The 26,016-nt window shown below is 36.4% G+C and overlaps 1 protein-coding gene across 3 annotated transcripts in view; it reads left to right on the forward strand.

Annotated features, from left to right (window-relative positions):
• Positions 1 to 24,000: 24,000 nt before the first annotated feature.
• Positions 24,001 to 26,016, forward strand: part of LOC117793536 — a 31,845-nt gene continuing 29,829 nt past the window's right edge. Inside the window, exons 1-2 of one of the 3 annotated variants that reach the window (XM_034633872.1) lie at positions 24,001 to 24,180; positions 24,325 to 24,501. In XM_034633872.1, coding sequence (XP_034489763.1) covers positions 24,355 to 24,501 — 147 coding nt within the window. In that variant the 5' untranslated portion in view covers positions 24,001 to 24,180; positions 24,325 to 24,354. The remainder of the gene's footprint in view (positions 24,181 to 24,324; positions 24,502 to 26,016) is intronic. The other 2 variants (XM_034633871.1, XM_034633870.1) reach the window with 2 other exon arrangements.

Here is a 26,016-nt window from a genome sequence, read left to right on the forward strand (position 1 = left end):
TTACAGTTTCTTTGCATCGAAGAAAATAATTTTTTGTGAAAATTTTGACATTACTCGACCCATACAATAAGAATAGGCCAGGAAAGAATCATTTGTTGTTGAACTATTGTACAGAAGAGTCAGAGATTAAAGAAATTTCAGGCAAACAAAATATATAAATTTAAAATAAAAAATGATATCCTGCACCATTCGCAGAAAGATGGAGCTTCTCAGCACAGAAAAATAACTTTTTACGCAGTACCAAATGTCATTTTGTTTTTTTTATTTATATATTTTGTTTAATATCGTTCGTCACAAAATTAGATATTAGAAATTTTGGGGCACAAAAAGTCTTTCGTCTTTAGACTTTTACCTTGTCAAGAGGGTTTTTTTTTTTGGAAGTTGATATTTCAAAAAACAAAAAAGTTTTTCGTGCTTAAACTTGATTTTAGACCATTGCAGCTATATAATTTCACACAATAAAGACCTCAACACGAGGTAAAAGTCTAGTGACGAAAGCATATTACAGCCCCAAAATTTCTGTTATCCAATTTTGTGACGAACAAAATAAAGTTTAGCATAAAAATTTTAAATAAAAATATAAATGAATACATAATCATCTTATAAATATTAAATTCTGCACTTATTAAATGAAACCTAAATCTTTTATTGTAGTTAGATACTAATGCTAACCAGTAGATCTACGACGAGGAATTGCTCCCGTTGGCTGTGTGAACAATCCCGGCATCATAGTGACCCTACTAACCAATTAGTATTTCTACAACGAGGTTAGATTTCCGTTGGCTTTGAGAAGAATCCAGGCCTCGTAGTTTGCATATTAATTAACCGTAGTTAGACAACGAGGCTAGATCCCGTTGGCTGTGTGAACAATCCCAGCAGTTGTTTTAGTATTAAGGACCACTGTGAAACCAATGTCCGTTGTCTCAGGCATGAGCGTGTGGTTGTAATTAGGTTATGTGCGCAAGTTTTTCTATTATCGAATAAGATGCAAAAAAATAAAGATGCGAATATAATGCATTAGCATTATTGTAACTTGTACCTGTTTTAAAATCGTTTAGAGCCGTTATTGCGCAAATTATGTTTGGGAAATTTTGAGCAGGTATATATTACAGTTAAAACCGATAGTTGAGGAAATTTATACGAACTTCTATTCGTTCTGATGCAATATGAATGGAGATCACTGCCTATTCTTTTTTAATAGGGCTTTAGTTTTTTACCTAGTCAAAAAGAAAATACCTATTTAATGAATCAAAGGCAATATTGGGTAAACTAGGTGTTGTTTTTTACATAATTAAAAAGGAAGTATGTACCTGTTTAATGAATTGTTTTACCTAATTAAAAAAAAAACTATTTAATGAAATGCAGTCAATGTTGTTAGACAGTTCATTTTTGACTTCATAAGAGCCATTACATATCTGGAGCTGCTTTTTTCTTGAACAGTATTTTTAAATTTAATTCAAAAAATTTTCGTCAGTACTAGAAGTGAAGTGTAATCATGGCTTTAAATAGTTGAGTACCAATGCCTACCGCTTGAAGAGTTGTCCGAAGAAGCACAGGAATGCAAAAACAAGGAATATAATAAGTTTAGATACACGAATACTTGCAAGATTTCACGTAAGAGACCGAATGAAGACCTTTTCAACATGCTGTCGGCCTGTTCAGATCCACTTGTTTCATCCTTTAGAGATGTTAAATCGAGAAAGGATTTAGAAGAAAATAATTATAGTCCCGAAATGTTCAATTTATTAGATAATAATCCAAATTTTGATGAATAATTTGAAGAAAATCAGGCATAAAATAAATATATACACAGCTAAGCTCATACAATATTAAAACAAACATTTTTTTTTTATTTTTTTATTAGGTTATTTTAACTGTTCAATATGTTAAAAAATATTGTTTAATAATGAAAGAAAATTAAAATAAATATACTACACACAAAAAAATTGTTTTTTTTTTTTAATTTTACATGTAAAAAATGCACCGAAAATATTTTTCAACTTTGGCCAACAACCCTGAGTCGCCCTGTAGACAAAACACCCTGTGTAATTATTTTAAAGCTTATGAAGTTTTCTATCAAATGCTTTTTAAATTTTGAAAATATCTTCACTGGTTCAAAAGATATGATTTTTGCAACACAAAATGAGGATCTGCCCCACTGTGCGTCGTCTAGTTTTATATTGAAATGTAGTCCAGATTTTCTTGAATTTTACCAAACTTCCACTTTGTTCCATTTAAATAATGTCTGGCTGCCACTCTTTCTCCCTCCATTAAATGTCTACATTCCTTGTTTATTTCGTAGTTTTCATGGTTATTCTTAGGTAGAACTAAATCTTTCCGAGACTGAATTTGTCTGCCTAACATTAACATAAATGGAGATTTTCCTGTAACCGGATGGATGGATCGTCTGTATGCTATTAGTATTTTGTAGAGTTCTGTTTCGATTGCGTTTGGAGTACACTTGACTGCTAATAATTTATTCTTTATGGTTTGCACATATCTATCTGCTTGGCCATTAGTTACAGGATGATACGGTCCTTGTTTTTGCAAAATTCTGTTACTTTTCAAAAAATTCCTAAGCTCAATTGAATCAAATTGTCTTCCATGATCACTAACAAATATACTTAAAATGCCACAACGCGAAAAAAAATTTCTCGACACTTGAGTATAGTTGTTTCTGTTGTCATTTTAGGTACTATGCATACTTCTGGCCACTTCGAATAAGCGTCTACTAAGATAAAAAGCTATTTACCTAAAAATAAACCTGCGTAATCTGCATACACCTTCTCAAACGGTTTCTTTGGTGTTCCCCAACCACGTATTGGTGTGACTCTTTTTGAAACTGTCAATTTTTCATTATCCCTATCAATATTACTCCATACATATGCTCTAGCTAATATTTTCATTCTTGTCATACCAAAATGTCCTGCATGTAATTCATCTAATATTTTCTTTCGTAGTGCTTGCGGTATGTACACTCTTATTCCTCTCAGTACACATCCATCATGTAATCTAAATTCAGATTAATCGAATCCGAATCTATCCTTGCTTTCGCTTTGTCAAACGTATTTCAATCCTTCGATTAACATTTTAGCATCTGAATCATTTCTTGTTTCTATTTTTAAATCATTGCCGGTAATCGGTAAATTGTCAAAAATTTCTTTTTCTGTTACGTGTATTTCTTCAATGTATTTTACTGTATCCGTTACTGGTAAGCGTGACAAAGCATCTGCGTTTAGATTGTTTTAAGACTTTTTACATTTGATCTCATAGTCAAACTGTTCTAAATACAATGCATAATGTTGCATGCGTGTTGTAGAATGTGATGTCAACGTCTTATTTGCTGCTAAAATTTGCGAAATTGCCCGATTATCTGTCACTAAAGTTAACTTTGCTCCTTATAGATATTGATAAAATTTATTAACTACAAAAATAGCTGCGTTAGCTTCTTTATCTATCTGCGAATATTTTTGTTGAGCTTTATTAAAGGTCTGTGATGCAAAATGAATCGGTCGTTCAGTTCCATTGGCGTTATTGTGACTTAATACTGCGACCAACCCTACTGTACTTGCATCTACCGCTTACACTATAGGAAGTGTAGGATCGTAGTGTGCCAATATAACATTAGATTACACTTGCTTTTTAATCTCTTTAAATGACCTTTCAAATTCCTTATCAAATTAAAATTTCACATCTTTTTGTAAAAATCTGTTTAATGGAAAAGCCAATTCACTTAAATTCTTTATAAGTCTTCCGTAATAATTTATAAGTCCCATGAACGTACGTATGTCGTCCCTATTTTCTAGTTTTTTCGTGTTTTGTATGTCTTTTTCTTTATCCGACATTTAATGTATTCCTTGTTTATCTATTAAGTATCCGCAATATTCAATTTTATCTTTTATGAATTCTGTCTTACTCAAATCAACTCGCATGTTTAGTTTTTCCCAACGTAATAAAACCTCTTCCAATCGCGCAATGTAACTAATATTATCTGCTGCTGTTATTTTTATGTCATCAAGAAAACCTACCACTCCTGGTATGTCACTTAGGACTAGCTCCATAAGCCTCTGTCACTTAGCTGGTGCACATGCAACTCCAAACATTAATCTAGTTGGTTGGTATAAGCCTCTGTGCGTAGTTAATGTCAAATACTTTCTGTCCTCAGGATGAACTTCAAGTTGTAAGTATGCTTTTGTCAAATCTATTTTTGTAATGTTTATACCTCCAGACATTTTCGAAAATAGTTCTTCTATTGTTGGTAATGGATGCTCCTCGATTACTAATGCTGGATTTATAGTAACCTTGTAATCGCCACAAATGCGAATGTTACCATTTCTTTTCTGCACTACTACAATCGGTGTTACTCATTCACTTGACTCTACCTTTTCTAAAAGTCCTTCCTTTAATTGGTTATCCAATTCGATTTTCACTGCTGTAATAAGAGGAAATTTTACTTTTCTTGATTTGTAAAATTTTGGCGTAACCCCAGGTTTTACATGTACCCTTGCTTGCATATCTTTTGTCTTTCCTGATGATGTTGAAAATACGTTTGAAAATTGGTTTACAATGTTATCGATATCAACTTTTGTAATTGCGTTTATAGTTGAATTATGTTTATCGCCATTTAAAATAGAATTCCAATTTAGCTTAATTTTACGTAACCATTCTCTACCACTTAAGGGTTTCTTATCTGAACGAACAATTTATAACTTTTAATCCTCTGTGCAATGCATTCACACAAACATAGCCCAGACATTCTAATCTTACAATAACTAATTAACTTGACTATTGTCTTATTCACTTTAATTTTAGGCATGTACTTTTTAGCATCTTGTATATTAATTATGGACACTGGCGATCCTGTATCGATTTCAAAATTTATTAATTCGCCATTAACTTTCAATTTATGCATGATTTTAGAGCTCGCGACGTAATTCATAGTGATTCTATTTAACTCATACACATCTTCATCTGAAGTGTCATCATAATCCTGAATCTGAATCCGATAGAGGACTGATTTTGTCAGGATGATCGATAGACATTCTTTTTTAGGCTTGTCAGGATGATGAACCATTTTAAGGCTGTTACACGCTGGGAATAACGTTTTTATTAATCCCACAAAATACAAATATTTGAGAAAAAGTCTAGTAAACACAGCTTTATCCAACAGGGGGGCTCCTCCTTGATGTATATGACCTTTGGATCAAATCGGTGCACTATATCATGTAGCTGTCATAGGATTAATAGGGGTTAAATTCACCATTAGTATGAAAAACTTTTTTTTTCTGAGATATCTCAACCAAACTCACAGAATATGCATTTAGGTTGGTTTTATGCATCCTGACCAAATTTGGTTCAAATCGGGTTATTATGTCATATAGCTGCCATAGGAACAATCATATTTTATGAACAAAACAGTACCGAAACGCGATTAAAATGTATAGAATAAACAAACCCAATAGACCCCTGTACTTTTTTTTAAGTACGGGGTCTAAAAACCTGTACCCTGTACTTCCCAGGGTAATCATATGGTAACACACAAATAAAAAGCGTAAATTTACCGAAGAAAAGTGTTTTTCTTCCGATTTTTTTTTAATAATTAAATAGAGCACTCTTTGACCTTTCTTATAATGTGTGTGCATTGCATATCACTGCGTACGGCAGTTCGCGCTAGCGACGAAAGCAGCACGAAGGGTGCGAAAGGCGACTAGCAATATATAGAGCTTATATGGAAAATTTGCTATGACTGTCCGATCAGATCGAGTAATATACCGATAGAAAGGTTAAGTCCTAACTTACAAAATGGCATACTAATCTCAGCTAATGGGGCTGTTGGGGCCATTTGGCAATTTAATTTTAATTTTTTAATTAATTCTAATCAAAAATACGCGTCGATTGATACCTCGATCACCCAAATCCGGCAACTAGTTCAAAAGATAATTAAATTTGAAGTTTTTAGTGGACTTCTCAAAATGAGATGAAAAGTCAGTTTGTTTGTTTGTATGTTTGTATGTTTGTATGTTTGTATGTTTGTATGTTTGTATGTTTGTATGTTTGTATGTTTGTATGTTTGTACGTTTGTATGTTTGTATGTTTGTATGTTTGTTTGTATGATTGTATGTTTGTATGTTTGTATGCTTGTATGTTTGTTTGTTTGTATGTTTGTATGTTTGTTTGTTTGTATGTTTGTATCAAAGCGTTAAAATACCTTAGATGTTATGATAGGATTTATTCCTTTTTGAAAATCTAATAATGCTTGTTCTACGACTTTTGAAAAAAATGGCTAGCTTAGCGGGAAAGCGCTATTTTCCGCTTAAATTTAATAAGTTTCAATAGTTTCCAAACCATAAAAGCTATAGATATGTTCTATATATCATTGGAAAGGTGTGTTTGAGGGCTTTTATGCGTACCTTTAAAATTTTTATCTAAAGTACTCAGATAACATTTTACATTTTGACGATACAATATGTATCTTACTTGGTTTTATATATCGTGACCAAAGTTGGTTCAAATCAGACCCCTGTATTATATAGCTGTCATAGGACCGATCGGGCGAAAATCAATTCTTAGTATGAAAAACTTTTTTGTTTTTGGATGTAATGATTAGGATTTATTCCTTTTCGAAAATCTAGAAAAGTTTGTTTTACGACATTTTGAAAAAACCGCTAGTTTAGCGGGAAAACGCTAAGTCCCGCTAAAATTTCGAAACCATAGAAGCTACAGATATGTCCTATATATCATTGGAAAGGTGAGTTAGAGGTCTTTTAGGCGTACCCGTAAACTTTTTTTCTTAAGTACTAAGGTAACATATTACAGGTGAAATAAGGTTTTTAGCTTACATTTTAGCGATTTTTGAAAAATTTATACATCACATCTTACTCAATAGGTAATAGTCTTATCTGTACAAATTCGTTTTTTTATTTACGTCAACTAAGATCAGTCGACAAAAAGTTAAATTATGCATTAAATAAAAAAAAAAAAAAATTTAAGGCTTGCTTCTGTAAAGCGATATAACCTTACACTTTGCGCAGTTCCGAAGTAATAAATTATAATTACACCAGGCGAAAAAAGTATCGAGATCAGCTTTCAAAAAGTGATGGGAATTCATGCAATTATACGAAAAGCATAGCATCACATCATCGTCATACATTAGTATGTGAGAGTCGGAAAAGATTAATGGGAGATTGTTAGTAAAGAGATTAAAGAGTAAGGGACCAAGATGGCTACCCTGAGGTTTAGAAAGAGAGCTTTTGAAAATAACTTTTTGGGTTCGAGAATTAAGAGAATCAGAAATCCAATTAAGTAAGTTATGAGGAAATTCAATAAGATTTAGTTTATGAAGCAAAAGAGATTGATTAACAGAGTCAAAAGCCTTACTAAGGTCAGTGTAAATGACAACAGTTTACATTTTATTCCTTTGATCACAAGGAAGCACAGTTCAAGTGGGTTAGTGGTATTAGATCTTGATTTCACAAAACCGTGTTGGCAAGGTGAAATTAAAGAGCTACATAAGTGTTGAAGTTAGTGATGTAAATTTAACTAAAAACATCGATGTCGATGTCCATCGATGTTTTCATCGATCGATGTTTTTTAAAATAAAAACAGCAAACTTAAAACTCACGAGGAACGCACTCATCAAAAAGCGAATTCACGACATTATAAAAAATAGAAGTGGCCATATTAATGTTTGTGCAAGAGTAAAGTTTCGGCAAGATATTACCGATTAAGTGTATATATACATATTACTAAGAGTTCAAAGTTGACAGCAGCAATAAAGTGGCATATCAGCAAACCTATGTAGCAGACAGCTAATCGAAGAAAAAAGAGAAAAAATACGATGGCCCACAGAGAACATGCCGTCAGAACAAAGAATTAATCAAGCTTTTCAGATACCTTTACTCAAATGGTAGACACGAATGGCGAGTTAGATATCAAGTCAAAATTCATACGACTAAAAGAACTGGTAAGAAGAGAAGCGGCGCAATTAATAAGACACTTACACATCAGCACAGAAAACTTCCATTGCTAGCATTCTAATCAGAAAATTTGATCGGCAGGATCTGGAGCAGTATGAAATTGCCTCTAATCAGACAAAGGAAATTCAGACGCTAGAGGATGTAATACAATTTCTGGAAAGACAACTACAAATGATCCAGGCGTCAAGCCCAAGGAGCTACAAAAAAAAAACACATAGATTAGGAGTACTACGGTAGACAATGCATGCAAGTATGGTAAAATACCAGGTCACAGCATACTCAACTGCGAAAAGTTCAAAAAGATAGAGCCAGTAGAAAGGAAGGATTTCGTCCGATCTGAGCGTATATGTTTCAGATGCTTAAACCACAAATTCTCTATTTACCAGCCGTGCCAAGAGACCTGTGAGAAATGCAATGAAAACCATCACGAGTTACTGCATTTTGAAGATAAAATTAAAACGACAATGACGACTAGATCAGCAAACACTACATTACTGGCCACAGCTCAAATTGAAGTACAGTCAAACACAGGATATTGGATTATCTGTCGGGCACTATTGGACCAAGTCACAGTTATTACCGAAGAAGCAGCGCAAAAACTTAAGTCAACGAAACGAAAAAGGCTAACAGAAATATATATATATAAAGCAATCGTGAAATTGAGAATTCGTCCAAGGCTTCCAAGCAACGACAAATTTAAAGCAGTGGTATTAACAAAAGGGGTAAGCCCTCAGCCACCACAATATTTTGAGTACAATAAAAACGTTTGGATAAATGAAGTTCTGGCAGATCCCGAATTCAGTAAGCAAAGTTTTATTGATACTCTAATTGGAGGGGATATTTTTGCGGAAATTCTTACAAATGGTCTAAAACAAGAGGACAAGGCTATAGGACAACGCACAAAATTTGGATGGATCCTAACTGGAGCAGGGAAGATACCCAAAACTAAGAAATTACAACCAGCAGTCAATAAAGAGAAATTATTGAAAATTGGAGAAGTTTCACAAACAAAAATTTCCTCCAAAGATGAGAGCGTCATGGATCTCGTCAAAGACACAAATAAAATGATCCAAATGGCAGACTCATACTAAAGATACCGGTGGTTGAAGATAAAGAGAAGAGGTTGATTCAAGACAATAATCTTACAAGTCAATATAGCTTAAATAAGAAAGAGTGTCCCGTCAACAATCATATGAAAGGATATGAGGTCGATAGCTACACGAAAAAAGTAAGAAAAACGGCAGAAGATAAAGTAACAATAATATTCAAAGATCGGAGTTTTTTTCCCGCCGGCAAGTTCCCAGTATGGAAGAAATAGGGAAGGTGAACTAAATCCGGTAAAGCATCAATTGAAAAGAATAAGTGATGACAGCACACTGCACCTATTATATCATTTTAACTACACCGATGAATCTAATGACTTTCTGACTTCAAGAGTAAACAGGATAAGAAAGTTTCATTTCATTGGAAATTAATATTAAAAATAAGAATAAGATTTTGTCCAAAATGATAAACAGATACCTGATAACAGGGCCTACAAAACGGACACTTATACAAATTGAGGAATGTCGCCCAGGAATATATGGAAAAATTTGTCCATTGAAAACAAATAGAAAAGAGAATAAAATAGACCTCAGAAACGAATCAAGTATATAAGTTACTATATTAAGCTGTCTACTTATCCTTACCTTTATGAATAACGTCGCCAATCTGACGAAATGATTTATCTTGATGTTCTAGGAAAACTGGACAAAATTTCATCAAAAGGGAACCTGATTAGCCATTACAATCTGGACCCATATATAAAGAAAGAGACGAACACCCTTTAAATTTGTTGGATCAATACATGACATCCTATTTGGAACAATGGCTGCCGACGACCGGACTATATTAAAATCCAACATCCAAAATGTATTGGACAACCAACAAGATCTTCATAAAATGTACAAAAAACAAACGTCGATAATAGACTCGACAATCAATTTATTAAAGAAAACTACGGACGACGTTAACAAGCAGTTCACTGCAATGGATAACGAGATTCAAAGACTTCGCAACGATATAGCCGAAAAAATATATATAAACCAAATGGCATTATCATACCAAATCATGTTGTCACAAATAATTCAACTAATAGAAAACTGCGAAAAAATACAATCAGCAATCACAAACTTATTTATCGACCTGAATCATGGGAGAATCAATCCGCAGCTACTTAAACCGTCCCAACTGGAACAGGAAATCATTGTCATCAAAGAATGGCTACCAGCCAAACAAAGACTTCCAGGAGCATCGACAGGTACAGAGCTGAAGGAAATATATAGCTTAATATTAGCTCAAGCCATGATAATGGTTAATCGACTAGTAATACATGCCGTTATTTTACCAGAAGTCTGCAACTGTCTACCGACTAGTCCTGATTCCAATCGTAAAACATAAAAGGACAGTCATAGTTCAAATAATGGCTGAATATCTAGTTTATAACTTTAACCAGGATATCAACACTTTGACATTAGAAACCCAATTAACGTCATGTAACCTGCATTCGAATAAATCCAATCCAAGGGAAATTGGCCCTGTTAGAGCGCAACCGATAACTCATGCGAAGTGTCAACTTTAACGCAAAGTCTGGATCCAGGTTGTGAATTCCAACAAATTGCATCGGAAGATATGTGGACACAACTACAACCCCGAAACACATGGCTATTTAAAGTTTTCACTGAGCCAGTTCTGGAATGGACCTGTGGAAGTCACCACAACAAAGAGCGACTAGAAGATGGATGTACAGCCCGCCAAGAAAAACATCTGCTAACCGCATCTTAAGAAATTACAACAGAGGATGACGTTGAATATCAAGCATGTTAGAAAATAACATTCCACTAACTCAAAAAAGACCACTAGCAAATAAGTTGATAAAAAACACGGAAGAAATTGATTAAATAAAGATATTAATAGAAGAACAAAAACACGATAAATTCAAGCTAAGAAGCATAGAATTTCACAATGTAACTGGACACACGTCTTTAACACTAATAATCATTGGAATTATAGTTATAGATATTATTTAGTTTTCATAAATGAACATACGGCTTGAACAGCCTTGAAATGCGTTGACACATGTTGGACACAAACCACTTAAAAGGGTCACTACAGCGTAGAATTACCACATGGTGTGAACTTGAATGCTTAAAATAGATAAAGAAATACACACTAGTACGTAAAACCATGTAACACCACGAATGAAAAGAAACGAGTCAAATATATTGTAACCCTAATCAACACAAATTATGGCATATATACAATAAGTAAAAAGGAGCCAAGTACACGATTACGCTATGGTTAACTCCATCTAAATAATAGAATAGATAACATAGAACAAAATGTAGGAAAGAGTCAAACATACTTTAACACCATGTCAACTATATCCTTATAATACATAAGACCACATATTTACGATGAGAAGAAGTAAGCTAAGAATAATGTCAACACTATACTGAACTCTGTCTCATTAGTACATAAGATATCCTATAAAATCTCATACAATCCCAATAAGCGACACAGTTCTTAAACAAACGCGTGAGTGTTTTTAATAAGGAATTGGCAAGCGTGCTTACATACTAGTTCTGACGTTGCGACTAACATCGCGGCAAAGTTCAAGTACAGATTTAAATGCACCACTGCTTCCAGAAAATTTTGTTTTGTGTTGCAAAAAAGCCAGTTTTGCCAGATAGTTTCGTTTTGTCTTTTGACAATTCGGGCTTAAACTAGAGTAAATGACCTAAACTTGGTGTGTCTTATTCTTTTTATACCCTGAGCCCATGAAAATGGACAAAAAAAAGGGTATAATGTGTTTGGCAGAACAGCCGAGTCGATTGAGCCATGTCCGTCTGTCTGTCCGTCCGTCCGTCCGTCTGTTTGAACGCGTCGATTTCAGAGACCATTAGAGCTTGAGACTTCAAACTTGGTATGAATGTTCCTGGATACCATAGGCAGATCAAGTTTGTTTTTATTTTTGGATCGGACCACTATATCATAAAGCTGCCATAGGAACGATACATCGAAAATGAAGGCTTTTCTTGAAGGTTTTCTTGCACGAGTAGTAGGCCATGCATGCCTTTCTAACTCTTTCCTCAATATTTAGTTTCGATGATAGCTTTGGGTCCAGTATCACCCCTAGATACTTTGCTTTGTCCGATAGCAGCAGCGTGCTTTCGCTGAGCCTTGGCTGGTTGAAGCTGTGAAAAGCATTTGTTCTGTTTTCTCAGGATTTACACCTAGGCCGCACGACTTGGCCCAGTCGTTTAGTTTCCTAAGTGCTACCTCCAATATGTTGCTGATTGTGTCTACGAAGGGTACGGATACGAGCAATACCACGTTGTCAGCGTATGCTATAGCTCTGACCCCTAGTGCTGTCTCCGTAGATTTCCCTTTTGTATACGAATGTTGGGCTTTACTCTGCTTCCCCTCAATCTTATTACGTATATGAATATCCAATATTCTTTTTAACGTCTTAAGGCTGAATGATGTAAGACTTATGGGTATATAGTCCTTTGCGAGGAGATGCCCTCTTCGTCCTGGTTTCGGAATGAATATTACTTTCGCCTCCCTTCAGGCTCTTGGTACATAGTTTATCCTAATGCAGCCCTTGAATATGTCAGTCAGCCAAAAAAGTCAGTCTTCTCCTATGACTTGTAGCATCTTTGGTATTATTCCGTCTGGTCCTGGACTTTTGTATGTATCAAACGTGTTTATTGCCCAGAGGAGTCGCTCTCTTGAGATTATTTCCTCGTTACTGTCATCGTAACTGCTAGTAACTGGAGGAGTTTCAATCTCCGCTTTTTGATTCCTGGGAAGTGCGTGTCTTCCAGTATCTCTAGTGATTCTCTGATAGGCCGTGTACTATTCCCGTCCGCCTTGTTCAACAGGCTCGGGTAACGATTCTGGCAGTGTTATTGACGTTGTCTTTGGATTCGCAATATTTGGCCCACGATTCTTTCTTGGCCTTATAAAACGCCTGTTTATATGTCTTCAGGGCGTCCTTATATGGTTGCCATACCTTGCTAGCATAGCTTTGGTTGAAGGTCTTTACGTAGGATACGTAGGCCTTATTGAGTATGATTTTCAGCTTGTCGACCTCCCCATCTATTGCATTCGCGGAAAGCTCCTTGTGCTTTGCTGTTTTACTCACTTTGGATTGAACTAGCCCGGCGAACTTGTTCCAATCCGTTTTTTGCGGGTTACGTAATTTTTTTGTCTTGATAATGTCGATATCAATCTCGAGTTTTATCTACCTGTGGTCTGAAAAAGAGTGGAGCGTAGAAACTAGCCAATTTTTTACCTTAAGCATGTTGATACCTGTAAGCATCGTGAGATCGGGTTGGGGTGCTGCCTTTGTTACAGATGGTAATGTTCCTGTTGATAATATAATCGAAGAGAGACTCACCTCGATCATTGTTCTCGAAGCTGCCCAAACTGTTTGTCTACAGTTTGCGTCGCAGCCTACCAGTAGGTCTGTTCGATTCTTCTCCGTGTGTTCGAAGAGCCGTTCCACTGATGCTGGTGGGGCCGCTTCGTCGTGCGCCATGTATGCTGAGGCAATGTACAGCGCTTTGCCCTGGCTCAGCTCGATTCTGACAACTGCCAGATCCTCGATGCTCAGACTGGAGATAAAAAGTGCTTTAAATATTGATCTTATTAGTAAACAAGCCTTCGCCGGGGGATGTCCTTGGCTGGGACGAGCCATATCTTAAGTCCGTACCATGCATTGCCGATCTTGGCGACATTCATCCATTCACCCTCGACGCCTAGTCCACGCAAGGTGATTACCCTGTGGCCACGGATCACGTCCGACGAGTCATAGGCTGGGATGGAGCTCCCCGGTTTGGCCAGGACATGGTCCATAACCAAAGAGTTTAGTCTCCACCTCACTTCTCCGCCAGCAGCTTCCCGTCAGCATTGAACTCTTCTATTAGAGCCATCGACAGGTCGTCTTTGGCCACCTCGCTGAAGGTCCTGGTCTCGGCCTTGCCAAATGAGGTAGCACGGAGACCACCCAGTGCGTCCCTCGCTCTCTTTGACCTGTTGCGCTTTCCCTTTTCCGTAGCCACCGTCTTTGCTTTTGGCATCGGCTTTGTGGTCTGCCCCGCTGCTAAGCTAGCTCGTTGTGCCTCAAACTTAGCTATTGTCTCTTGACAACGTACTTTGTCCTCAGCGTCACGCGGGTCAATCGTAAAATCTGCCTCGTTTTTGCGATCTTACGCAGAACGAAACGGCAACGACTGGCCTTTGCCTTGAGCAGCTGGTATTCCGATTTCGGTTTACCATCCCCTCCGGGACTAGCAGCGATGGATTGGTCGGTAATATTGTCGGTTTGGGGCGTGCTCGTCTGAGCAACACCCCCTGGTTGTTGCACTAACGTCTCCTGGCTGGAGCCGAGTAGTGCCTCCTTGTCGATATCGGTTGTATCGACATCATCCGGGTGTCTCGGTTTATCCGAGGCGGGTGTTGGGGGGTTCATATTCATGTTCATAAACGCCCGCATTGCGTTTCGGGCCGCGGGCCCGAAAGGTGGTGGGAAGACGGGTGGTCAACCAAGGTAGTGTCCCATACCCTGGCAAGGCTAGTTACGACCCGGGGTTGCCCGGCCCCCGGGAAGACAGCAAGTATTGACCCCTTAGCTGCGAACTTTGTAAGTCAGCGGGTACGGGTCGCATAACGCCCCTGACTTGAGGATAGGCCGTTTAAAGACCCTTTAGGGATAGGTTGTAGACAGGATATTGGGTTTCTGGATGAGACGGGGATTGCTGTAGCCGTACAACTGTACGTTACCAGGGGACACCACGAGGAGGTCCAATACCGAAGGAAAGGGGTGTTCGGAGCATTACTGGACTTTCCACCTATGAGTCGACTTAATGCTCAGAGAGCAAGGAATAATCGCTCCATCTTGACTAAGTTGGAGCTCTGCCTTGATCTCATTGCCTCCTTGTCCACACCCCACCCCCCTCACAGTAAAACTTGATTTTCGCCCTATTGGTCCTATGACCAATACGATAAGAACCAACTTCGGTCAGGATGTATAAAGCTTACTTAAATGCATATTCTATCAATTTGGTTAAAATATCAGAGTAAAAAAAAAGTTTTTCATTCTAAAACCCAATTATGACCCGATCGGTCCTATGACAGCTATATGATATAGTGGTTCGATTTGAACCAACTTTGGTCAGCCAAAATTTATGTGTCATATACCAAAAAACGCAATATTTTACGTACTACAACATACTCAAATATAATAAAAATTGTTAGAGCCGTTTTGTCAGAAATCGCCAAAATGTAAGCTAAAAAAACTTATTTCACCTATAAAATGTTACCTGAGTTCCTTAGAAAGAAAGTTTAAAGGTACGCCAAAAATCCCTCAAACACACATTTCCAATGATTATAGGCCATATATGTAGCGTTTTCCCGCTAAGCTAGCGGTTTTTTCAAAAAGTCGTGGAACAAATATTTCTAGATTTTCGAAAAGGATTAAATCCCCATTATTACATCTAAGATTCTTTAGCGCTTTGATGCAAGCAGACAAACAAACAAACTGACTTTTTATTTCATTTTGAGAAGTCCACTAAAATATTCAAATTAATTTATCTTTTGAACCAGTTATCGAATTTGGGTGATCGAGGTATCAATTGACGCGTAGTTTTAATTTTAATTAAGAAAAAAAAAACAATTTGACCTGAAGTCCCCAACAGCCCCATTAGCTGCAGTCATTAACATTTTGCCCCTCCCACTTACACCCCTACCACTTATGACCCAAGTGAGTTAAAAAAAGTTGAAGTATACCATTTTGTAAGTTAGGACCAAACCTTTCGATCGGTAGCTCGATCTAATCGGACAGTGATTTAAAGTGTATGAATTTTAGTAACTAATCTCTGATTTTTTAAGCTTTGTTTAATTTAACGATAAAAGCAGATTTATATGAGTTATATGAGTTTGTATAACGTGTATATGTTTGACTTCGTAGTCACTAGTTTCTGATTTGTAATTTTGTATACCCTGAGCCCATTGAAAATGGGCAAAAAAGGGTAAGTTTATAAATTCTTGATCAGTATCAACAGCCGAGTCGATTGAGACATGTCCATCTGTCTGTTCGTCCGTCTGTTTGGACGCGTCGATCTCAGAAACCATAAGAGCTATAGACTTCAAACTTGGTGTGTAGGTTCCTGGATACCATAGGCAGATCACGATTGTTTTTATTTTTTGGATCGGACCACTATATCATATAGCTGCCATTGGAACGATACATCGAAAATGAAGTTTTAGTATGGAAAAGTTTTTTGTTTGTTGAGATATCAGAACTTAACTGATAGAATATGCATCTGGGCTGGTATTATGCATCCCGACCAAATTTGGTTAAAATCGGTTCACTATATCATATAGCTGCAATAGAAACGCTCAACTGAAAATAATTCTTAGTATGAAAAAGTTTTTTTTTTTTGAGATATCTTATCCTCGCCGAAGTTCGTTCAAATCTGTTGACTATATCATATAGCTGTTTTAGGACCGATCGGTAGAAAATCAAGTTTAAGTATAAAAAAGTTTTTTTGTTTTTTAAGACATCCTAACCAAACTGATAGAATATGCATTTATGTTGGTTTTGAACATTCTGGCCAGATTGGGCTCAAATCGGTTCCATATATCATATAGCTGCCATAGGAACAATTGGTCGAAAATCAAATTTTATAAAAGAATTTTATATATCCTACTGTCGAGCGTGCTCGACTGTAGCCGCACCTCACCGCGAGCAAAGCAAGCAGGGGGCGGATCCCCCTTGTTCTCTTTATATTTAAGGAAAACAATGTTTTTTAAATATGAAAGAAATTCAACAAAAAAATTTACATATTTTATTCTCTGTCTGCATTAATGATAGTTATAATATAGTCTAAAAAAAGCAATTGCAAAAATTTCTGATATCCCACAAGAAAAAACCTCTACACGAGGTAAAAGTCTAGTGTTGAAAGCGTACTACAGCCCCACAATTTTTTGTGTCGAAAAAAATAATACGCCAGTCGGCTAGCCATTTCTACCGCCAACCGTTCAGCTAGACGTGCTGTTGCTTGAATGGGGCATCTGAAGCGACTAATGATTGCGGTGTCGTCTGCAAATGTAGATGTTGTTAGCCACTCGGTTATGGAGATGTCCGCTGTGTATATTACGTAAAGTGTTGCTCCCAATACACTTACCTGAGGAACTCCAGCTTCTAGTATTATCGATGTTCGAATGCTGTACGTATTTCTAATGTTATTCGGTTAACTTGCTCGATAGTTCAATGCTTCTCTCGGAAGCCAAATTGATGTGTTGGGATTGTGCTGTGTGTTCTCAGATGAGGAATTATACGCGTCAAGAGGCATTTTTCAAAAAGCTTAGACAAGCACGGTAGTAGACTAACTGGTCTATACGATGATGGTATTGTATGATCTTTTCCAGGTTTGGGAATCATTATAATGACGGTTGGTGGTTCAGGTTCACCAAGACTATTAGGTGCACAGGATGATAGTACAAATTAATTTGTTGCGGGATTTGGTTGGAACACATTACGTATGTGAGCAAACGTGTTAGGTCTGTCTTTGTCGCTACGGGCCTAGCAGCCTGAGGAGTTTCTTATAGGCGTTACTGTTTCGATCGGCGCACTAAGCGTAGGGGGAGCCCTCCACAAAGGATGCTTGGTACTGGTTGGTGATAATTGCTCTATGTAGCTGCGTTGGGCATCTGCTTCGTCTTGCTTTAGAGCTTTGCTGAGCCTGCGTAAAGCATCTTTAAAGCGTTGTTTTGTAGATGGCGACCGGTGAGACTGCCACTCACGTCGCAATCGTCGCTTTTCCAGAACAAGTTGTTCTATTTGAAGATTAGTTTTACGTTTATTCGTCTGCACATGCGCGCGTTGTGGAGTAGAGATCTTAGCTGCTGCAACAAGTACTGATTCTAATAAGTCCGCAGAGCAGTCGATGTCCGCTTCGATGTTGAACTGCGGAGCAATATCGAGGTGAGAGCTAACGTATTTCTTGTACTTCAGCCAGTTGGTTCTGTGTGTTGTAAGTTTATTAGGATATTCCACATATTCCGGGGATTGGAGTAGATTTAATAACACGGGGGAGTGGTCGGATGAAAGATCCGAAAGTGCTTCGGCGCTTTTTAGATTGCGTAGGATGTTTTTTTGTCAAATCTATTGTGAAATCTATTAAGTCTGGTTGTCTGCTGGCCAGTATGTACGACTAGCCGGGGAATCATAGTTGAGTTTGTTGTTCGGTTTTATGTTTGCGTTGTATAGCTGCCAACCTTTTATGGTCACAAGCCGAGAGCCCCAGTGCGGGTGTTTCGCATTGTAGTCTCCTGCTGCTATAAATCGCTGTCCCAGTGAATTGTAGAATAGCATGAATTGATCTTCAGAGATTGTAAAGCGGGGAGGACAGTATACAGCGGCAATAGTTAGATTGCTGATTTCCGATTGTACAATTATGGATGTGGCTTGTAGATAGTTTCCCGCAAACCTTTTGTGGAATTTATGTTTGATGCGGTTTCTTATTAGAATACCGGTTCCGCCATGTGCTTTTCCATCCGGATGATCTATGCCGTAGAATATGTAGCCGCGTATTTGAAAGTTATATATGTCAGTAAGGTGCGTCTCAAAAAGCAGCATTATTTCAATGTGGTTGTCGTAAAGGATTTGGGTAAGTTCAAGCTTATGCCTTGAAACACCCTTGGCTATCCACAGGGATATTTGTAGAGGCTCCATTGATTATTAAGATTGTTGAGATGCAAGCATCTGTATCAAGGTGTTTTGATATGCATAAGGTTTTGCATAGTTTATCTCATAAACGACATGAACTCCATCATACTTTGTTGTAGGGTGAAACAATGATTATTATTTAAAAAAAAGTAATGATGCCAGTCGATTCGAGTACCCGAAATAGGGGGAAACCGTTGAGTTTGGTCATGTCTTTTCTTTTGCCTTGCACAGTGTTGTGAATAATATATCATTCAAGATGTTTTGTTAATAATTTTTTAGCTTAACTTTTACTATACATTTTTCTGTATTAAAGTAGTACACCACCCGACCATAGGATACCCGTTACTTATTTCAATACATATAAAAGTGCTTTAAAGAAATTACTTGTATTACTTTGAAAACATTACATCGCCATAACTGTCGTTCTACTTGTTCGATCTTGATGCGATTCAGTGGGACAAGAGATGATACTAATAGATAACGTTAATTACCATAAACAACGTATAATCTAAAAAACTGTGGGTGTAGTGGCTTTCGCGATTTGCGGGGGCGGAGAGAGGCGTGGCTTAAATTTGAGACAAGCTGATCTGCGTGGGGCTTTGGAAATCTGTGTGCTAAATTTGGCTGCTCTTTCTCTTATGGCCTCCGAGATCTAGGCGTTCACACAGACGGACAGCCACACATAGCTTTATCGACTCGACTGTTGATGCTGATCAAGAATATCGGGCCTGTTCTGAATTCCGATAACGAGTGGAATTGCCGCAAATCGAGTTGATTGCTGTTCCGAATTCCGCAAATCGACAAGAATTGTCGTTTTTAAAACGTGTGCTGTTGAGCGAACGGAATCAAAAGTAAATGCTACAAAAAGCATTTAAATAATTCCCTAAAACAATAAACAGAAAATTAAAATAACCTTGAACATTTTCAGAATCGTTTAACATCACTACTTCAACTGTTTAAAGTTGAAGTATATTTTAAAAGAAATACGACGCGTATTTTTAATTAGAATTTTTAAAAAATAAAAAATTTTACAAAAAGACTCCAATAGCCCTATTAGCTGCAATCATTTAAATTTTTTCCGTCCCACTTACACCCCCGTATCTCATGACCCAGGTGAGTTAGAAAAAGTTTTAGTATGCCATTTTGTAAGTTAGGGCTAAAACTTTCGATCAGTATATAACTCGATCTGATCGGGCAGTCATAGTAAAATTTTCCATATTAGCTGTATATATTGCTAGTCGCCTTTCGCACCTTTCGTGTTGCATTCGTCACTAGCGCGAACTGCCGTCCGCAGTGACATAATAATACACACTACCATAGTTTTGGTAATCCGGCGTAATCTTGATAGATCTACTCCACGAAACACAAGTTTGTTGAGGTTAGGTTTTACATAAAAACACAAAATTCAACACGAAACAAAAGCATATCAAATTAAAGCACTCTGAACTATATTATACATACCTTGATCTATATTCTGCATATTAATTACACTAGGCAACAAATTTGAACTTTTTGGCTATGATAAGAAAAAAACCCACTTTTTTCTAAGATATGGGGCCCCAAACGACGAAAAATATTTTTTTTTCTATAGCAGAGTTTTTTTTTTAAATTTTTTAAAATTTGGCCGTTTTTTAGAAGTGCGCGCACTTTTGTTATTATTACTCAAAAATGCCAAAAGCAACTTATCTAAAGCTTTACTTTTTCTGAAATATAATGAATGTATCTATAATTTGTTTATACAAAGCTTAAGATTTAAACCGGTAGTTTAAGAGATATTAATTCTTGAATTAAGAAAATTATTATTTTTTTTTAGCTTTTTTCTTAGCTATTTTTACTTTTAAATTCGAGGAAAAGTCGAAAAAAATGAACTAATTTTTATTTTCTATTTTATTTGCATAGCTGCATTAATTACGCGTCGTTAAAGATATGATTCATTGAAATGGAGAGACGGCGATATAATATTATTTTGTGTGTAGGCATGTTTTTGTCGACTTTGATAACTTCCTTGTGGAGCGGCATGACCGTTAGTATGAAAATTTGTTGTGATTTTTGAAGTATCTTAACAAATCTTAAACAATATAAATTTTTTGTAATTTTACACATTTTGACCATATTTGGTTCAAATCGGTCTACTATATCATACAGCTGCCATGGGAACGATCGGTCGAAAATCCATCTGTTATATGAAAAGTTGTGTTATTTCTAGAGATATATCAACCAATCGCACAGGTTGTATATCTGGTAATGTGTTATTTACCCCTTCCAAATTTGGCTCAAATCGGATTACTATTCAATATAGCTGCTAGAGGAACGATCGGTCGAAAATCCACCTTTAGTATGAAAAACTTTTTCATTTTCTAAGATAATTTAACCAAACTTACAAATTGTGTATTTTATGTTGCTCTTGACATCTTCACCAATTTAAGTTCGAATCTGTCAACTATAGCATATAGCTGCCATAGGACCAATCGGTCTAAAATCAAGTTTTAGTATAAGCAACTTATTTGTTTTTTAAGATATCCTAACTAAACTAATAGAATATGCATTTAAGTTGGTCTAATGCATCCTTACCGAAGTTGGTTCAAATCGGTCCACTATATCATATATTTTCCGTAGGACCGATCGATACAAACGGTCGTTAAGCAACCGTTAATACTAAAAACTTTTTTATTTTTAAGTTGTCTGTACCAAACTTACAAATTAAGAATCTCGTATCGTCTTAAACAACCTGTCCCAATTCGGTTGGAATCGGACCACTATAACATATATCTGCCATGGGACCGGCCAGTCGAAAATCAACCTTTGCGAAAAACTTGTTTTATTGCTTTTATGCTAATAACTTAGCCGTCTTTCCGAAGATTTTAAATGTTAACATACTAAACGATGGGTAATTAATATAGCTATATTAAGAAACAAATTTAATATTTTAAACGACCATCTTAAATGCATATTCTGTCAGTTTAGTTAAATCATCGCAAAAAACAAAAAAGTTTTTCATACTAAAACTTGATTTTCGACTGAGCGTTCCTATGGCAACTATATGATATAGTTAACCGATTTGAAGCAACTTTGGTCATAATAGGTAAGACAAAAAAAAATTTTGTGAGTTTGGTTAGGATATCTCAAAAAACCTAAAAAATTTTCATACCAAAGGTCATGCCGCTCCACAAGGAAGTCATCAAAGTCGACAAAAACATTCCTGGACACAAAATTATATTATATTGTCGTCTTTTCATAGATTTTAATGAATCATATCTTAAGCGACGCGTAATTAATGCACCTATCCAAACAAAATAAGAAATAAAATGTAATAAATTTTATTCGACTTTTCCTCGAATTTTAAAGTTAAAAAAGCTAAAAAAAAAAAAACATAATTTTCTTAATTCAAGAACTGATATCTCTTAAACTGCTTGCTTAAGTCTTAAACTTTATATAGATGAATTATAGATATATTCATTAGCTTTCAGAAAAACTTTTGAAATCGGTCATTCTCGAGTGACAATGACAAATGTGGGCGCACCTCTGAAAAAATATAATAAAAATAAAGCTAGATTTTTTAAAAATTCTAAAAAAAAAAAAATCTCACTATAGAAAAAAAAAAAATGTTTTTCGTCGTTTGGGGCCCCAAATCTATCAAAAAAAGTAGGTTTGGTTTTTGATATTTTTGGCTGTTGCCTAGTGTTATTAGACTAATAGACAGTATTTTACAAATGGCTGATATTCAAACATTTGCCAAGTTTTCAAGCAAAATTATGCCATACACAGCTCAAAAGGAACAGCTGATTTTAAAAGATTTCAAAAACCAGGGATTGGCGAAAAAAATTTTGAAAAATATTTTCATGTTAGGTAGACAGACATATATTTACAGGAAATGGTAAAGAAAATTTTAAAATATCAAAAAATAATTTTGGGGTTAATGCCGCCTATAGTGTTCGCCCTATAGTATCGCCCATAGTGTTGATCAGTGGACCAAAATAAACGACGTCTGGATGGTTCAAAGAGTTGTTTAAGACTGATTTTTTTTTTATAAAAAGACCATTTCGCGTGCAAAAATTTGATCCAGTCGGTGAACTTCGCCCAAAGCGGCCAAAAGCTGATAAGTCAGCTAGCAAGGTTATGGGATCTGTGTTTTTGGCTGCTCGAGAAATTTTGTACTTTGTCTATTTGAATACTCAGACCATCAATAGTGATCGACAAACCTTTCAACTGGAGCGTTTGAAGCAGGAAATCCCAAATAGAAAGAAATCACAAAAAAAAAACATAGTGAAGTTGCACAAATTACAGTTTTAGCTCCAAGTGAATTTTATCTGCACCGCCCTTAAAAAAATATTCGGCAGATAGATTTTTAGTTGAAGTGAACAGGCGACCTCCGAAACAAATTTTTTTTTTGGTTTTTAGTAAAAACAAAAATCTATCTGCAAGAAAGGCGTCGATGTCTTGGAGAAGCGTTGGGATAAATGTATCGCTCTTTAAGCAGGCTGTATTGCTAAAGCTTGCCAAAAAGTTATTTTATAAGTGGACTTTCAGTTTATGTGTTACGTATGGCCTCGTAAAGGGTATAAATATACATATACAATACATATATGCCGTCTATGACAAACTTATGTTTTAATTGAAAATCAAAAAAACGAATTAAAAGAGCATTGCAGAAACACTCGTTACAAATAATTACAATTACAACAAAGGCAACAACAACAAGAGCTGACGATGTTGTTAGCACCATTATATCTTTTGCAGTTTACTGAGCGCTTTTGTTGAAATTTTCGCTCAAAACGTGTTTACAGTCTTAATCCACTGCCAACAGCATCAACGCTGAAGTCAGCGTTAGCGTCAACGCCAGCTCCAGCGCCGGCTCCAGCGCCAACGCCAGCGTGCTGCATCGTCAACATTAGCACTGACGCTGCCGTGCATACTGATGTCGATGTTGCTTGAGACGTTGGTGGCTAAATAAGCGCGCGCGCGTAATAAAATTCAATTCGGTTTTGTCAGTTTTCCATTTTGTATACACGTACATGTTTACGTATACACATACAGATATATACATATGTACATACATTTTATATGCTTACATGCAATCGTATGATTGCATACGTACGGTTTTGTCTATGTATTTGGTTGGTGGACAAACGAGCGCTGCGCAAACGTTGCCGTCGACTGCAAAAGCTCGACGGCTGCGTTTCGACTATGTAAGCGATTTTTGGCCACTGCTAAATCATTGAAGTAACTTTCGTCTGCAGTCATTTGCTTTAAGTTAGTGAACGTGCTAGTATCGCATATCTGCGGCAGCTCTTTCAAAAGTTTTGCTTGTGTTGTAGTAGTTGGTAAATGTTATAAGCAGTAGCTTTTTTTTTCCCCATTTTTGTGTTGCTGTTAATTGCGCATACCAAAAGTCGATTGTGCTCATTCACTACATACAAAATTCAATTGGTGCGTGGTTTTTTTTTATTTATATTTTTAATGGATGGCCTAACAAGCCGAAGGTCACATTGCTCATATAAAGTTTAACAATTTCGATATTCTTCGTTTCGTTTCGTTTCTTTTATTTATTATTTTTTTTTCGTGACATTACAGATCTGACAAAGCTTCAGGAGGCAAACGATAATGAAGATGCAATTTACTAAATCTTACATAAGGATGATGCTGTTGGTATTGGCCACAACACAGCTGACGCTATCGGCACCAGCAGAGCCCACAAACACGTTGCAGGAAAGCAACGAATCCGCCGAGCTGAACCCCATTAATGCAGAGGTAATGTATAGACGACAACCAACAAAAACAAAAGCAATCAATGTTCCGAAAATTGCAACTAGCAGGAAGCCAACTCCAAACCCACAGACAGGGACTATATACAATAGGGTGGAGTGAATTTTGTTTTTGATATTTTCGAAAACGCTGTATCATCAATGGATGATACGATATATAAGCAATATATGTAAAAAATCTAGTTTTTTGGAGGTCGTCGTGAACTCAAAAAAATCCGACATTACTGTGTTATTTTTCTTAGTTATCCCTGACTGTTTTCTTTCCAAAACCATATCAGCTGCAAAGATCGAGGAAAGACATTGGGCGTACAAATTTTTTAAAAACACCAAAATTGGTACAAATCCGTTACATTTGAGACGGATACGTTCTTTTGAAATGTGTGCAATGTATGAAGAAGGCACGTGATGTTTGTTAAATGTCTTAATGCATTTTTTAATTTAATAATATGTTGTGAAATAGCCTGGCACTATGGTAGGTGCAAGTACCAGTCATTAAATTGAGGAATATGAGTACCTATCAAAAAATACAGGGGAGCCAGTTGAAATATATTAATGATTAAAAAGCTCTGCGTGAAACCATAGATTTATGATCGCAGCCCCCAACACATTACGAATTAGCTTCCCAAACTCTTTAAATAACCAAAACTTTTTTAAATAACCATCCTTTGGGATTAAATCACAGTAATGTTGGATTTTTTGAGTTTTTGACCGATTTCCCAAAATAGATCGTCGATGCGTCAACTCAGGACGACCTCCAAAAAATCGATTTTTTTAACGGCTATTGCTTATATATTGTATCATCCATTGATGATACAGCGTTTTAGAAAATAAAAAAAAAGCAAAATTCAATCCACCCTAATACACATATATACATAGTAACGCGTGCCTATTGTGCCATTAGAGGAGATCACTAGTTGTGAGCTCTCCGCCCCTTAACGCCCCCTTTCTGCGGCATAATAGATACTTACTTACAACTTCTGCCTCTATCCGCCCATTTGATGCACCTTTTGTTTTCAGTTTCGTTGTTGTTATTGTGTTGAGCACTTGCTAATTTTGTGGTCTACTGATGCTACTTGTTTGGCACTATTTATACCTTGTGCCTATTAAAAATTGGCAAATAAGGGTATAATGTACTTTCTTTTGTTTTTTTTATTTTCGAGATATCTCAACAAATCTCACAGAGTATGCATTTAAGATAATCATATTCTCACAGAATAAGCATTTAAGTTGATCTAATGCATTCGAACCAAGCTAACATCAAATCGGTCCACTGTATCATTGATATTCGATAATTAAGGATAAGTATGGAAATTGTTGTTGTTTCTTTCGATATCTTAATCAAATTCGCAGATTAATTTTCCGTTGTCTTATTCGTCCTGGCCGAATTTGGTTTAAATCGGTTCACTATATGATATAGCTGCCACAGCAACGAGCGAACACTCGGAGCGAACTGAAAGCGATACTTTTGCCCTTTTTCCTCGCTGAAAATTAGCTGTTATCT

Source organism: Drosophila innubila, chromosome X (genome assembly GCF_004354385.1).
Source record: "Drosophila innubila isolate TH190305 chromosome X, UK_Dinn_1.0, whole genome shotgun sequence".
Classification (NCBI taxonomy): Eukaryota; Metazoa; Arthropoda; class Insecta; order Diptera; family Drosophilidae; genus Drosophila; species Drosophila innubila.